Source organism: Miniopterus natalensis, chromosome 7 (genome assembly GCF_054644295.1).
Source record: "Miniopterus natalensis isolate mMinNat1 chromosome 7, mMinNat1.hap1, whole genome shotgun sequence".
NCBI classification, from domain to species: Eukaryota; Metazoa; Chordata; class Mammalia; order Chiroptera; family Miniopteridae; genus Miniopterus; species Miniopterus natalensis.
This window is the reverse complement of record NC_142087.1, coordinates 27,948,111-27,964,549: the sequence shown is the minus strand read 5'-3', so window position 1 is coordinate 27,964,549 and position 16,439 is coordinate 27,948,111. Positions and strand designations below refer to the sequence as shown.

The 16,439-nt window shown below is 38.3% G+C and overlaps 1 protein-coding gene across 1 annotated transcript in view; it reads right to left on the bottom strand.

Annotated features, from left to right (window-relative positions):
• Nucleotides 1-1,476: 1,476 nt before the first annotated feature.
• XRN2 (5'-3' exoribonuclease 2) overlaps nt 1,477-16,439 on the bottom strand; it is a 63,595-nt gene continuing 48,632 nt past the window's right edge. The window contains exons 28-30 of the mRNA XM_087818895.1: nt 9,081-9,144; nt 4,098-4,236; nt 1,477-2,026 (exon numbers count right to left, since the gene is read on the bottom strand). Of these exons, the coding sequence (XP_087675021.1) occupies nt 1,961-2,026; nt 4,098-4,236; nt 9,081-9,144 (269 nt within the window). The 3' untranslated portion in view covers nt 1,477-1,960. The remainder of the gene's footprint in view (nt 2,027-4,097; nt 4,237-9,080; nt 9,145-16,439) is intronic.

Below are 16,439 nucleotides of genomic sequence, written 5' to 3'. Positions count from 1 at the left end.
AGGCTGCTCGGCGAGGACCATTAGCGCCACAATCAAGCCGGGCCGCCTCCAGGTCCTAAGATCGGTAAGAGTCGTTCAAGGCCCTCAGAAACTTCGCTCTGCTTAAAGATCATCTAAGGGAGCAGAGCTAATTATTTACGCTCGGCCGTTAGCTTTACTTACACCTGAATGTGAAGGGGTAGTTCTGGCTTTAAACACTGAACTTAAAGTTCTCAAAAGCTGTCACTGGTTGAAACCGCCCGGCATTTTCTGGAACCCTCCCAGGCGGGACGAGCTGGGCGGCGGCCTGCAGGTGAGGGCTGGGCGGGCGGCGCCCTGGGGCGCGCCCCCGAGGAGGCAGCCAGCCTCTGAACTTTCCCATCAGGCTCTTTGCTTAGGCGTCTTCAAAACGACACGATACATAGTAATTTTCAAATTTAATTTGTTAATAAGTTGCATGTAATTGTGGAAAAGCCAAGTCAAAACGGAATTGTTTTACAGACATGCTCATGACAGCTTAAAACAGTGCTAATCAACCGAAACGGGGGTCTGAGAGCAGGGGCCCCGGAAGCAGAGCTCTGGGTACCCGTGAGGCTGCCGGTGCGACCTTTACATAAGCTCCTTGGGAATGGGGCTACACATTTTTAATATTTGGAAGAGAAATTAGAGAAACTTGAAGGAAGGCATTACCATTTTAACGTACTGTGAAGGTAATACCCAGTGGGCTGTTGTTAATTCCCAGTGGAGACTTTGTCTCAACAATACAGGACTCCGCTGTTCTCACACTCACCAGCAATGAACTCAATAGCTTCAAAATACTTTCTTATTTAAGACTAAGGTGGGATTTTTAACACAGAAATAAGATTAACAAGTGTGCATTAGTTGATTATTAAAGCAAAAATATCCCAAGTCAGAGGTCAAAGAGAAATCTTATTTTACAACCTTAGGCTACAATGGCAGAAGGAAACAAAGCCGCAGGTCTTTATAACGCACCTACACTGCTGTGGCGATCAACCGAAAGCGCGCATGGAGTCTGCGTGTGAACTCCAGCCTGACTCAGGAATTACAGTGTGCTTAGCAGCAAGGAAAAAAAGGAGTACAAGTTGGAATCTATTATGAAATACACACACACAAATATATATATGCATGCTAGGAGCATAGACTATTACCTATGTATTAAACTTTTTATTTTTCAACTTTTCTTAAAAATTTTTAAAAAGTCCTTAAAATTGGTACAGAAGTCCACAGGAAATTTGTAAAATGTAAACAATTTATCCTCACAGATTTTACTGTTAGCCAGATCAGCAGCTAACGGGTTGGCTGGGTGGTCATGTGAGCGTATCACCTTAACATCTACTTCTTCATTGATTTTCTTTTGACTTCTAATTATAGAAATGAACTGTTTTCTGAAAAACTGCTTTTAGAAAAACCAACATGCTTGGCTAAGATTTTCAAAGTTGAAATACTGAAAAAGAAAAAGAACACGAGAGACCAGAGTTTTAAGTTTTTGTTTCGTTTTGTTTCTTTTTTTACTAAAGTCCAGAAAGTTCCATAAGACAAGTACATTAATGAAATGTTTCCAAAGAAATACTGCACAATATATACTCTAGTTGGCTGAGGGTTCCAGCTCAAGAGTTCATACCTAATTCTTGTGCGTTAAAAATCAGCTGGATCTTGGATGATCTAGAACACACAGTTTTGAAATCCACGGCTGGTTTGATTTTTAACCATAATGAAAATCCAGTATTCCTATCCCATCAAAGTGTTTTACAAGCAATAAATTCAGATCCACTGTATTATGTAACACACGTCTTTGGAAAGCAACATAGAACAGTGAGATCAGATCAGTAGAAATATACAGTTAAAAGAAATACACAAAGTACTGTAGTTTTCTTAAAAACTACTACTTGAGAAAGAAACCTTTCCACAAATAGCATGAAACTGTAGAATGATGAAGGATTTGGGAAAGCTTTATAAAAGCCTAGTTCCAATTGTATCTTCCTGAGGGTGGTGGCAGAGGATATTTCCTTCCTTCTCTGGGATAGCCCTAAAAATAAGCAAAAGAAAGAGTTTCTGGATTAACACTCCTGCAAAGAAATTAATTTTTCATCTCTATGGAAAAATACACCATAAAGAAGGCAAATATGTCTTAAAGGTATATCACATGGAAGGTCTCCATAATACACAGGTGCTTTTGGTCAGCAGCTTTATTTATACAAAGCTTGGTGCAAAGTGGAGCATTAGTAAATAGCACAAATGCTATTACTGACAACTAACCAAACAAGCAATGTAAAAATTCCTCAAAATCCACATGAATGAACTGTATAGTTAAACGTTTTGTATAAAACCCCTGAAGTTCTCAATGTTCCCACCACCTCCAACAAGCTACACTGGGGCAAGATGCCAGCAACAGCTTTAGATACATTTACACTAGGAAAGTCAATCTGCTTACCCAAGGCAAGAAGTCAGGTAAGGCCTAAATAACTATTAATTTTAGGGTGGGGTTTTTTTTTGGCAGCTATAAATAGTACAGCATTAAGTAACATATCAGGTTATTATATAATCAATTACTAGGGGCATTCCTAACATATCCTAGGTATCCTGCAAATAATGTTTCTCATAGACTCCTCAAATACACACTGTAGGCTAAGGCCTTATTTAGTCATAAAAATTTCACTATAAATACAGTGAAATCATAATCATATTGTTTTTAACAATGATCTACTATAATTTAATAGTACTTCAAAAATTGTGATTTAATAAAAGTGGAAAAGAGATCAAAAAAAAGAAATGTATTTCCAAAAGGTCCTAAAGGAATTATAAATGTACCAAGGGTTTTGCTCTCCCAAGTGTGTTAGACCTTCGCCTCCTGTAACAGCAGAGAGCTCCTCTAAAAGGGAAGATCTCCTCTGGAGGTGGCAGCAGACAATGAACTGGGTCAGAAATCCAGGCGTTCCCAGCTTCGCTGCCACACTGCCAAGTGTTGGAGGCTTTCACCTCCTGAATGGAAGTGAGCTGACTGGACTAAACACTCTCCCAGATGTCTTCTAGGTACAAGCATGTCTTTGTCTCAGTAACATTCATTATTTATATTGCCCAGTATCATCGACTCTAGTAGCATAAACAGTCTCAATCTACAGTATGATATTTAGAGATTAAATATGAACTGAGTCTAATAAACTGTTACAAAATTCTCTCCAAAGACAATTAAGATGATTATTTTCTTGTAAAGTGAAGCGAGACTTGTACGACTACACAAAGAAAAAGTGTAAAAACAGTTTTTCTTAACTATCAGAATAAGGAGACACATAGTTAAGAACTTGAGTTACAAAATTAATATTCGGAGCACTGCAAAAGGCCTGCAGGCAACTCCAGGTAAGCAATCTGAAACCACTTCGCATCACCACAGGTGCCAAGCTCCACAAACAGCGCACACTCTGAATCACAGCACTCTGACCTTGTCCTCTGGCAAGGATTTGATGAAAGAGCATGGCTGGGAGACAAAGAGAATGAAGCAAATAGACTTCAGTCTTAAATGTTGCAAAAGCTGGATGCTATAAAGAAAAGGAAATGAAGCTTACACCTACTAAAGGTATTTAGGAAGAATTATACTCATTCAATGTATAGCTGTTTACATTTGGTAGGAAAATATGTGGAATTTTTTTTTGAAGGGAAGATTTTTTTCCATGAGGAGAGGTATCAGATAAGACAGAAGACTTCTAAGGTAAATAAAGAGACCTGAAAAGTAGATTCCTGCTTTCATCTGCTAGAAAATTACCATCTTTGAGAGATCCAGTTTGTAGTAAAACAAAAAGCAATATCCTTAAAAGGATAAACAATGTGTCCCAGAAACTGACCACATTCGTGCTAAAGGTCACTGACTGCTATGATTAAAAGAGCTTTTGGGTCCAGAAACTGTGCAGCATCTTCAAGGTCTAACCTATTTAGTGAGGCAGATACTTGCCCTACATACATTCTTAACGAGGGACCCAAGTTCAGCTGAGCTAATCTATCAATATCTTATCTAGAAATGTTTTTAAGAAAATATGGAGTCTTGAAAGGCATGGCTAAGTACAAAGTGAGCAGTATGCTTTTCACCCCCAGCCCAACCATATCACCTGTCTCCCTCCACGGTCATCGCGTCTGGGTGGATACCCGCCAGGCCCGGCTAGCATCTGGTACTGGTTTGGCTGAAAGGCTGCGTTTTGGGTTTGGAGCATCCGGTTCCATGGCAGGAGAGGTTCAGCCCCAACACCTCTGTGGAAAAGCATAGTGTGTGCGTTAGAATCAAGCATGTTATACAGCCACAGGCCTAAAACTGGCAGGTGTCATATCCAAATTTGAGAACAATCCAATTTTGCTGCATTTGTCATATGGGATACATAGTATCAAAGTGGCCTTTGTATCCCACACATTCAGTGTAGTCTAATGTTTCATAAAGTACCAGCGTTTATTAAAAAGAGTGTTTCAAACTCAAGTGATTCAGAAAGGCCTGACTTTAAAAATATATTTTGTTCATTTTCAATTGTGAAATTTCCTTTTTTCATGTAAAGATTTGGACCCAAGATCTCCAAGTTGGCTACATTTAAGATGCTATCCAAAGAGTAAACATGTACAAGACAAGAGAATGAGGCTTTATTTTAAAAATGTCCAGACTCGTTCTTGGGAGTCTATTCTTTCTAGTTAATTGCAGGTTGCAAATGAATTCTTACTGCTGAGTATTTTGAATCCAGGGTAGGGGACTTGGCTGTTTTTTCCCATCCATTATTCTGCTCAATATGTCAGAAGGTCTGATCGGGAGGAAACCTTTTCAAGTTCTATTGATGCAGCTCTCAATTGACCACGGTGACCTAGCAACATGAGCACTAATTGGCATGGGCCGACTGGCATTTGGTGTACAGTTTACATGGGAACACAGATTCAACAGCTATTATAACCCAGTTTGCCGGCCCAGATTACTAGTCAAAAGAAATGTTTTAATTGTCTTCAAGTGCCTATTTTAACTTTGCAGATACAAAGCAACAGGTATGATGTATGAAATCATAACTTAATTTAAATTAAAAAACAATGTAGCAAAGACATACTTTCTAAAGGCAATCACTATTTAAAACATAACTTTCTCCTCGAGACATTTTTCTGAACTTCAATTTTATACAACAGTCACTACAAATAATAAACAAAAGCAAAATTCTCCAGTATATTTTAACACTAGAAGCTTTGGGGCCATTAAAGATGTTAGGAGGAATCACAATAAAACTTTAAATTTGCTGAAGCACTGACGAGCTGGGATTAGCTGTGACTGTATCAGCATATGAATTTTACCTCCTGGGTCTTAGGGGAAAAGAGCCCCAAGTTGGGCTCACTGGAGAATGTATTCTTCTTACAGCTATTCAAGCCTGAGTCCATCCTCTCCCCACCCCACCCCCATCGCCTCCCTTCTCTTGGGTCTGCCTTTTTTTTTAAAAAACACCAAAGATGATTATTTTTGCATGACGGCTTAAAAGAACAGCTCTCTGAAGAATTCTACAAAGGCCAATGCTATTCTCTATAGCTAGTGGTGAAGCCAGGGCTCTAATAATATAACTCACTCTAAGTGAGTCCCAATAAAATAAATCTACATTTCAGAAAGAATATGTCTATATTCAGGACCTGTTATTATTTTTCGGGTTCATTATGAACACAAATCTGTTTTAGCAAGAACGCCTCATCCGTTGAGTGATAACAGCACTGTGTGCAGAGACAGGAATAGTCTCTGGTCTCTGCAGGAGTGAGGGGTTAAGGGGGTAAGGTTTCTGCTGTGACCAGAGAGGTTCATCAAAACTGGGCCATTAATGCAAAACCCACACACCCAAAATGTACCTCACACATTGTAGTAACTCTAATAAACTGTTTTCAGTTTTACAATGATCAAACTCACTCAACTGAGTTACAGGTCAATCTGCTAGTTAGACTCATATACATTATAAATTTTTTTTTTACATTATTTTATGTTCTAAAAATAGGTTAAGAACAAAGCACAGTTTAAAAACACAAAGTTCTTTTTGTTTGATATTATTTAAAATATTTTTGACAATGGTAAGTTTTATAAAATAATTTAAACAGAAAAAACATGTACTTTCCACAAGCTTATTATATTTTTATACTAATTATATTAATTTGTAAACACAAACTGAAATTGGCCTTGGAAAATACATCTTAAATATAAGACAGAAGTGTTGAGATTAACACACTAAATATTAGTAGCTACTTATGGAGGCACCTAATCTGAGGCATTGGGACCATGGATGGCAACAATATTCTTAGGTACCTAATTACTGCTTTGGAAAGTAGCTGGCAGTGTGAAGTAACAACTCCAATTTGGATGTTTTTAATTTGTACGAATGGCAAATCCGAGTTTTTAAAGCTTTTCCATGACTAAGCTTAACACCCATAAGTTAAAGACTAAATGGCCACTTTGGCCAGAAAAGAAAAGCCTCCACTGGCAAGAACATAAATGATGGGGCAAGACTCGAAAGACACAGTGCTGGACACCTGTGGGTCTGTTAGCACTAGGCTGTCTTTGTGTGGGGAGGTAAGGGATATGTGTGGGTTCCTGTTGTATTTTTCAATGACATGAATATATGAATTATAAATACCATATCAGAGTAGGAAATAATTTAAAAGGAAAATTTAGAAAAATATGAACACTGAAAATTTTCTTTTCCATAAGGTTCTCAACCAAACATTCAAAATAATGCAGTGGAAAACTACTGAACTAAGGATCAGTAATACCTGGTTCTAGTAAGAATTCACTATTTACTAGTTGTGACATCTCAGTAAAGTCAAAGTGACTATGAGTTTGTATTTTCTCTTCTGTCTTAAAGGTCGGAAATGATTAGAATGACAAGCGCTCCAAAATGGGTGATGTACTATACCTGCTAATGAAGCTTAGGATGGCTGAATTCAGACTTTCTTTATGAAGAAATGGTCTAGTTCTTAAATGACCATGACTTAAGATACAAGTTCACATTAAACTTTTGTTTTAAAGCATGATTTTAAGTTTCTGACTAAAACTAAACCAAAAATGCCCCACAAAACTTGTCCCTAATCTGCTGAGTTCACAAAGTCAGCAAGAATAATACCAATATTTGGCTCGGGCAGAAAAAACTAAAAATACGACGGACATTGGGACAATGGTGATGACCTTAGGAAAACTTTTAACGCGTGGTGGAAAGGAGAGCTATTGGGAAAGAAAGTGCCTCAGAAATGGACGTAGATCCTTTACATCCTCTGAAGCGCCTATGGCTCTACTGTACTATTAGGCTCTGAGTAAGTTGTTCTCAGGAGTTCTGTTCGAGTGAAAAGTTTCTGAGTAAGGAACGGTACAGAAGGAAGGCCTTCAGTAAGTTTCTGAACCTCTGAGCATTCACTTTCTCATCTGTAAAAATAACAGCATCTTAAAGGGTTGCGAGGAGGAATGAATGAAGTCATGCTTCTAAGAGTTAGCACAGTGCTGACACTTTGAGCAGATGAATGTTAGCAATTATTAATAATATGGGAGCCCGGCCGGGCATGGCTCAGTGGTTGAGCGTCAACCTAGGATCCAGGCGATCGGGGTTCGATTCCCAGTCAGGGCCCATGCTCATGTTGTGGGCTGCAGCAGATCAATGCCTCTCTCATCATTGATGTTTCTATCTCCCTCTCTCCCTCTCCTTTCCTCTCTCTGAAATCAATAAAGATATATTTAAAAAAATATATATATATATATATATGGGAAAGAGGAAAGCAACAAAGTGAGGAAACCAAGTTTTAAAATCAAACTTGACAATAGTAATTCAGAAAGACAGTTATTTAAAAAGAGATCAGCTTTATGTGATAATATGTAATTTAGAAAAATTTTACCCTTTACTCATTTAATTTCTTTTTGGAAATGGTGCAACTCTGAGGATGCTGAAGTAGTAAATCTGGTGTATGCTTTGAGCAATTAGTTGAAAACAACAAATAGGGGCATTACCAGTTGTCTTAATTTAAAATGCAGCTTGCAATAAGTAGTTGAGACTATTAACAAACAACTGAATAACACGGTTTCTTTTATCTTTTTAAAGAAAATAATGACGTTTTAGAGTCTTTTAGTCTTTAGGAGAGAGTTTTCTTGAAAGGGGTGCAGCACTTATACCACTGTTCATAACAACACTTGATTCATTTTACATGTGAACAGATCAGACCTAAAACACTGCGGAGAGGGGAACAAAACAGATCAGAACTAGGAAGGTAAAGAAGGAAGCCTTACTATGACAGGCTTAATTCATTTTAGCACAAACTGAGGCAGCAAACCAGCATGAAATGATAGATTTTAAAGCTGTTCTTTAAAAAATTATTCTATAGATGTTAACATAATTATTCATAACATGCCTAGCAGTCTAGTGGTGTAGAGACCAACTGACTCCGAAGCACACAACTTATCAATGAAAGAACACATGTCAAACATCCCTTGTTATTAAACCATGTCACATTCTTCCTAGTCCGCGGTACTTATTAGACTGCAGATCCCATAATCCTCTTCTGAGTCCCTTCTGCGTTTAATTCAGTTCAGTCTTAAGTAGTTAAAGAAACTGTTTTCAGTGGCAACTAATAACTACTGACCTACAGTGACACTGCCCTACAATAGGCTTGTCAGCCCTGAAAAAGTTGTACCAAAGAAGCTGATTAGGACTTGAAGAGGTCTGTGGCGGGAATCAATGGTTGGTCTGTACTGGTGCTGCGCTGCCGGCACAGAAATGAGAAAAGTGGAACCCCATTAGTTATGCCTCATTAAGCTGCACAACCCCCCTAAAAAGAAATTTGTTTAGCCTTACCAAAACCTAATACAGTTTTAAGCTCTCTGTGTTGCATTTTTCAGGGCACCTCAAAAGCTTCAATAAAATAAAGGCCAAGAACCAAGAAAAGTTAGGAAAGTATATAAATATGAGCATTTTACTTCGATGTGTTTCAGCATCTATTTTCCTAAAGATCAGGCACAAGAGAAACTGTTTAGGAAGAAAGTATATTTCAAACTCGAAAAGCCCAAACCTCACACGTTGACGTGGAAAAGTATTTGAAAGTGTTGCCTGCTTTGTTATTACCTGTCAAACCTTTGCTGCTGGAAAAGGGGAGGGGGCCCTCGCCAGGAATCCTGGGGCCTCATATCTGAAAAATAAACAGGGAAGAGTTAAACAGCAGTTGCTGTTTTTTTATAAGTAATCACTATTCAGCTACCCACATGTTTTAGAATTAAAAATTCTTGCAAAAAAATTGAGACAATATAAACTAAATAAACTAGCAGAATTACACAGAATGGAAATGCAAAAAGATACTAAACCAACAGGGTCAGTAAATTTGTTCATTTTTCCTTTGGTAACAAAACACAGTTTTAGTAACCTTGGTCATTAAATTCACTCATTTCTCTCTCTCACTATGTACGTGTGCCTGTGTGTGTAAAGATATGTATGTATTTTTACATTTATATTTTAAATGCTGTGCTAAAGGAATGGATTAGGTTTTTTCCACAAATACAAATTTAGCGCATAGTAACTTTAATAATAGAAATCCTGAAATTTTCTCCCTAGATGTGTAAACTAAGGAACCCTGACTTACCTAGCTATCGTAACAGAGCAGAGAGCACACAATCTCTCCAATGCAGGCCAGAAAGGCATGTTAATAAAGGGACCACCCACCTTTCTACTGCTTTCTGAGTCAAACCTCTTCCCCTAACACAAAGCTGACGAGCAACATATCACTACAAGAAACAATTAAACGGCTACTGCTCCTCCACATGAGCGGGGTTAAAGGAACACACCACACCACCAGTGAGCAGGGGAGGCTAGTAGCTCAGTAGACTGCTATCAACCAACTGCCCCTCTGGTCTCCAGTCCTGCAGTCACCTTGGCCACCCTTCAGCAGAGTGTGTGTGTGACCTAATTAAAACAGCTGGTTCCAGGAGTTGTCTAATGAGTTCACTGTGTCAGGACAGTAACCTCCTCCAGACGCTTGAGACCCAAGGACAAGGCTTACCATAATGTATTCAGGCTCACATTTTAATGGAAACATAAACTAGAAACATGCTTTGCAAATTACTTCCTTAAAGGAAAGAAGAAATAAAATCTTCTCTCTCTTTAGACCCTCCCCCTCCCAATGCAGTCTGGGTTTACTTAAAACAAAAAAGAGAGAAAAGAGAATTGTGTTTTAAAAGCCCCTGCAGAGGACAATACGGCACAAGTAAAGCACCTGGCTGCTCACGATTCCAGTGTGAGACAACTGGCTTTTTCTGCCCCAGGCTTCCTCCCACCTCAACTCAGCTGACAGTGTTAGACTGAGAAAGTTTCCTAAATGGACAAGCTACCCCAGGGAAGCAGCCGTGACCAGCAGCATCTGCAGCTCCATAGCCCGCTGCCCATAGGTCCAAGACAGCCAAACCCATGAGATGTCTCTCTTGGAAAGGAATGGAGAAGCCGTCATCACCATTATTTCCAAGAATCTCATTCTAAATTGAAAGAGAGGTGGCATCTCTAGTTGACTTGAATTAAGTCCCTTTTTAATCTCTTAAAATCCAGACTAGTAGCAGTCAAACTGAGAAACAATGCTGAGGAGGTTTCACGGTGGTTATTAATATATTCAAAACCTGGACAGACACTCAGGGGGCTAATCACCACGCAGTCCACAGAAAACAGGGCGAGAAGGATCACAGTGTAGGCCCAGAATAACTGCCAAATCACTACTACAGACTGAACACTATCGGAAAATCATAATTAGAGGAGGTAAAACCAGAACTACTTAGAAGACAACCATCATTTCATCTGTGCGGTTTATTTCTATGGGAAAACTTAAGGTACATTTACCTCAATACATTATGTCATTTTCAACGAGTTAACTAACATTTATGAGAAAGCAAACTACTGAAAGTAAAATCAACAATTGGGCCACTTTTCTGATCATTACTTTGTAAAACTTGAAGTCCTTTGGTCTATTCAAATATTGTACAAAAATTAGGGAAAATCAGTTAAGAAGTATTTTATTTTAGAGTGTTATATATACAAAATTAGTTAATATAACAAAAGTCAAAAGAAATACAATGGATTTCATTCAGACTCCCGTCTAGTGCTGCACTTCACATGCCAGAACCATTGTGGCCAGTCTGAAAACACGACCCTTTTACCAGTAAGACTCAACGCCTTGATTCTGGTTTCATGATGTCTCTTTATACATGGTATTGCCAAAGAAGACACACACTCCATAGTGCTTACAGAAGCTCCCATACAGGATCACTAATAAATTTAAAAACGAACAAAAATTATTTAAAAAAACATATATCTGCATTAAGAAAAGCCCTCAGTACTTACAAGCACACCAACATTTCTAAGTAGAATTGGAATGTAAAATTCATTAAGTATAAATGATTTTTTTTGGAAAGGGGGAACCTTTCTATTGAACTATCCATTTGTATGGCTGTAAGAGAAGATTCATTGGAGAGAAAGAAAAAAAAATCTGAGATAGTGAAATGCACTTCAGAAAGGTACAGGTGAGAGAGGAAAAAGGACAGTTAATTTTTTCCTTTGGTCTTTAAAACTGTATCCCTTTTCTAGAGCTTCTAAGGCCACACAAACCAAGGCTTCCCAAATAACTCAAGTGACAATTTACATAACCAGCGTGGCAATCACAGAAAAATTCCATGTTTACTGATTGCACTAATCAAAAATCACATTTCAAATGGGGCTCAATGTCAAGTTTACAGACTGAAATGAAGAGAAGTGATATAGCAGGTTCTCTGGGTTGCAGAATGGAAATGCTCCATTCACACTGAGTGCTCAGGGTTGCACAGCTCTCCAAGAAGTTATCAGTAACTGGACAATACTCATCAGCCAAAAACTGACACATTAAAGACAAATCAAAGACCTCCAGTAAGAAACACCTAAGCAGACACTTGACAGAGTTGGCAGTTTGACCAAATGCCCTTCTTGAGTGTAATTCTGCACTCCATAAAGAAAATAGCTGTGACACTAAAAATATTTTAAAAGATTGATAAAATGATGTAGATTTCAATTTAACTAAAACTAACTAAAATTCTACAAAAAAGAAACCAGACTTTTTTTAAAAATCACATAATACTTCCATAGTACTTACTATGTGCCAGGCCCGGTTTCAAGTGTTCAATAACTAAACTCGTTGATTGTGAATATTCTGTGAGATGGGTATCCCTATCATTTTAGAAACTAGGAGATGGGGTGACTGACAAAAACCTGCCTGGGAGCACAAGGCTACTAAGGGACAGAGTGAAAGCCACAGCGTAAGCCCTCTTAACCTCTCCCCACTACACTACTCCAAGTTTCACGTGTACTTGTGCTGTTGGCTGAGATGACTCTTTCTGATATTTTATTTCAGAAGGACCAGAGGAGAACCACCGCCTCAATCAGGGGACTCAGGAGCTTAGGGTTTTTCAAGGCAGGATTAGGGTTTGAAATCTTTCAACATTTTGAAAGTGTAGAATGAACGTTATTACACGTATCTAATGAAGACAGGAAGGAAAAATAAACACACTTAACATATGCTTAACTATACTTTGGTAGTAAGCATCTTGACAAACAAAGACTCATGGGGAGAGAAAAAGAGATCTTGGTTAAAATATTTGAAAGCACTGCCCTTTTTAGGAGGGTAATACTACCCTAAAAGACTGAGTATTCAACAAATCATAAATATAAGGGATCAGATAAAAATTAAAAGATAAAGACAAAGAGGTATGGATGAATACACAGATGAATAGACTGATTACAGGTAAGAGGGATTAGTTCTGTCTGCATAAATATGAAATCTAGAGGTCAAAACAGACCATAAAGTAAATATGCCAGAAAAGTCTTAATAACCATAAACTAAAGAAAACAGAAGTCAAACTATATGTTGAATGATGTATAGCGTACGGGGGGATCACAGAACATGGGATTTCCTTTCCTGACAGCAGCATTTGTCTAGGCTTATCATACGACTATGACCATTTATTATCTGGCAATGACCATTCCAGATTAGGCCAATTATTTATCCAACACACCTCCAAAGGTTATCAGGGATAGTACATGGTATGTACGATACAGTTCCTTCCAGGAAGTCCAACTTCACAACGCCAAGTTTTTCCAGGTTCCCTTATAACCAAGGGCAATTCAAATCCATTAACCTGCCCAAACCTTTCTTGAACTTTTACACTTCTGGCTTATGTGCAGATAATTCCCAATTTTCTCTCCAGCCCTCCTCCCTCCTGAGCAAGTCTGGGACCCACACTTAGCCTCCAGCAGGCGACTTCGATGCCCTCGTCCTTCAACCTCCACGAAGATCATGTTCATCACACGCTTCCGCAGTTCTTCACCCCCGGGTTCGAATTCTGCTGATGGCCCCATCATCACCCAGGTATCACAGGGCACACGAGCCTTGTTCGGAATCTTCTCTCCCTCACTTGTCACAGTCCCTTACCTGGCCCTTCAGTTCCTCCTCTCCACCCTCTCCACCCTGAATCTGCTCACCACAGACCACTTCTGACCTTCATTCTCTCTCCCTAACTAGAACCACCAAGTTTTTTCCATAACCAACACAGCTGTGGTTCTAGAAAGGAGATGTGACTGTGCACTCTTCTGCTTAAAACGAGATTTAAAAAGCTCTCACATATAAAGAGAAAAACTTGCACACAAAGTAATAAATCAGCAAGGGATAAGAACAGGCAATTTATGAAAGGAAAAATGGGTTAGTGAAAATGTGATCAAAGCAGCAATTTTTAAAAATCATACCTTAAAACAAAGATACACTCTTCCTTGCTTATCAAATTAGCAAGAACTTTTAAAGAACAGTAACACCTGATATTGGTGGGAGTTAGGGTATTAGAAATTTTCCTCTGCTGCTGTAGGAAATACAAATGGGTATGCTCTTATCTGGAGATTAATGTGATATTAACCAAAAGTTCAGAAATTCAACATAACCTTTTCATCCAGCAGTACTATTTGTAGAAATTTAGTTTACATTTAAATTTAAAATTAAAAAAATATGTATTATTAGAAGCAGCATGCATGTTTAAAATTTAAGCAATATTACTCCTAAATGATCTATGCATATATAATTCTAAAAATGGAAATCAGAAACATTATGAACTGAATGACAATGAATATATGACACAAAATAAAAGGAATATATGATATGAAGCTAAAGTGAAATATATAGCACTCAGTGCGTATATTAGATATGAAAGACTGCAAATAAATTACCTAAGTTTCCATCCCCCCAAATCAGGAAAAAAACAGCAATTTAATTCCAAAGAAACTAGAAGGGAATAAGGAAGACAAGCAGAAATCAATAAAAAAAAAATATACAATGGGGGGGACCTCACAAAGCTAAAAGCTAGCTCAATGAAAACAGAAACAAAACACTAAACCAACAATGTTAAACAGGCCCTCACAATACTAATGAAGAAGAAAAGAGGAGCAGTACACATTGCCAATACCAGAAATTAACTTTAAAGTCCTATAGTCATTACAAAGATATTAAGAGTATATCATGAGACAACAGAGGCAAGAAAATACAATGAGATAAAGACAGCCTCTTCAATGAGGCTAGGAGGACTGGACAGATACACGTAAAAAAATCAAACCAGACCATTTTCTTACACTCTATACAAAAACAAACTCAAAGTAGATTAAAGACTTAAATGTAAGACTTGAAACCATAAAACTCCTAGAAGAAAACATAGGCACTAAACTTTTGACATCAGTCTTAGCAATATTTTTTTTGGTATGTCTCCTCAGGCAAAGGCAACAAAGGGGACGTCATCAAACTAAAAAGCTTTTACACAGTGAAGGAAACCATCAAGACTAAAAGGAAACCTACTGAATGGAAGACGATATTTGCAAATGATTTATCCTATAAGGAGTTAAAACCCAAAATATATAAAGAACTCATATAACTCAACATCAAAAACCGAACAATCCAATTAAAAAATGGGCACAGACATTTCTTCAAAGACATAAAGATGGTCAACAGGCACATTAAAAGATGCTCAGCCTGGCCAGTGTTGCTCAGTGCTTGAGTGGTGACCCATGAACCTGGAGGTCACAGTTCTATTCCTGATCAGGACACATGCCTGAGTTGCAGGCCGGATCCCCAGCAGGGGGTGTGCAGGAGGCAGCTGATAAATGATTCTCTTATCGTTTCTCTCTCCCCTTCTCCCTTCCTCGCTCTGAAATCAATAAAAACATACTAAAAAATAAAGAGATGCTCAAATCACAAATTGTAAGGGAATGAAAATTAAAACCACAATGAGCTATCACCTCACACCTGTCAGAATGACTATGACTATTATAGAGCTACCACAGACCCAGCAATTCCACTTTTGGGTATTTATCTGGTTAAAATGAAAATACTTCAAAAAGATACATGCACTCCTAAGTTCATTGTAACATTGTTTACAATAGCCAAGGTATAAAAGCAACCTAGGTCCACTGACAGATGAATGGATAAAGACAGACACATACACACACACACATACACACACACACTGAATATTACTAAGCCATAAAAAAGAATGAAATCTTGCCATTTGTGACAACATGGATGGACTTTGAGGCTGTTATGTTAAGCGACATAAGTCAGACAGAGAAAGACAAACACCGTATGATTTCACTTATATGTGGAATCTAAAAATTAAGACCAACAAAATGAAACAGAAACAAACTCATAGATACAGAGAACCACCTGATGACTGCCAGAGAAGTGAGGGGTGGTGGGGAATGGGCAGGAAAGGAGAAGGGGTTAAGACGTACAAACTTCTAGTTATAAGTCACAGGAATGTAATGTACAACATAGGGAATGAAGTCCTCTTTTTTTTAATTTAAATTTTTATGAAATATTCCAAAGATTCAGAAAACTACTGAGATATCACACTTGGATTTAACAAATATTATTAGCATTTTGCCACACTCCCCCTGCCATTCTGACATCGTCTGGTTAGGTAGCAACCAGACAACCAGGAACGAGGAACAAAGGGCTGCATGAAGAAAGTGGTTTTGAAAATTTGGCACATGACTTAGACTTTCTTGATAAGGTAGCACAACCATGGAGTTCAAAAATAACATTAAATGAGGATACCATTTAAAATTAATGCAAAACCTATGAAGCCTAACATTCAACTACTTTGTCTCTTTTCGACTGCAATCCAAATGCCATGCAGTTATTTTCATGGTTACCATTTCTGAACCACTTCTGTCCACAAGCAAATGATAAGGGGTTAGGAAAAAACTGAGGTCTTCTGAGAACCACAGGGTTAAAGGCATATTCCTATCTAAAGCAATGCCTGACTTTATATTGGTGGTTCTGAGGCACAATTTGTTCAAGAAAGGGATATTAGCCGGCTGGGCGGGGCTCAGCGGCTGAGCATTGATCTGGGATCCAGGAGACTGCGGCTGATTCCCAGTCAGGGA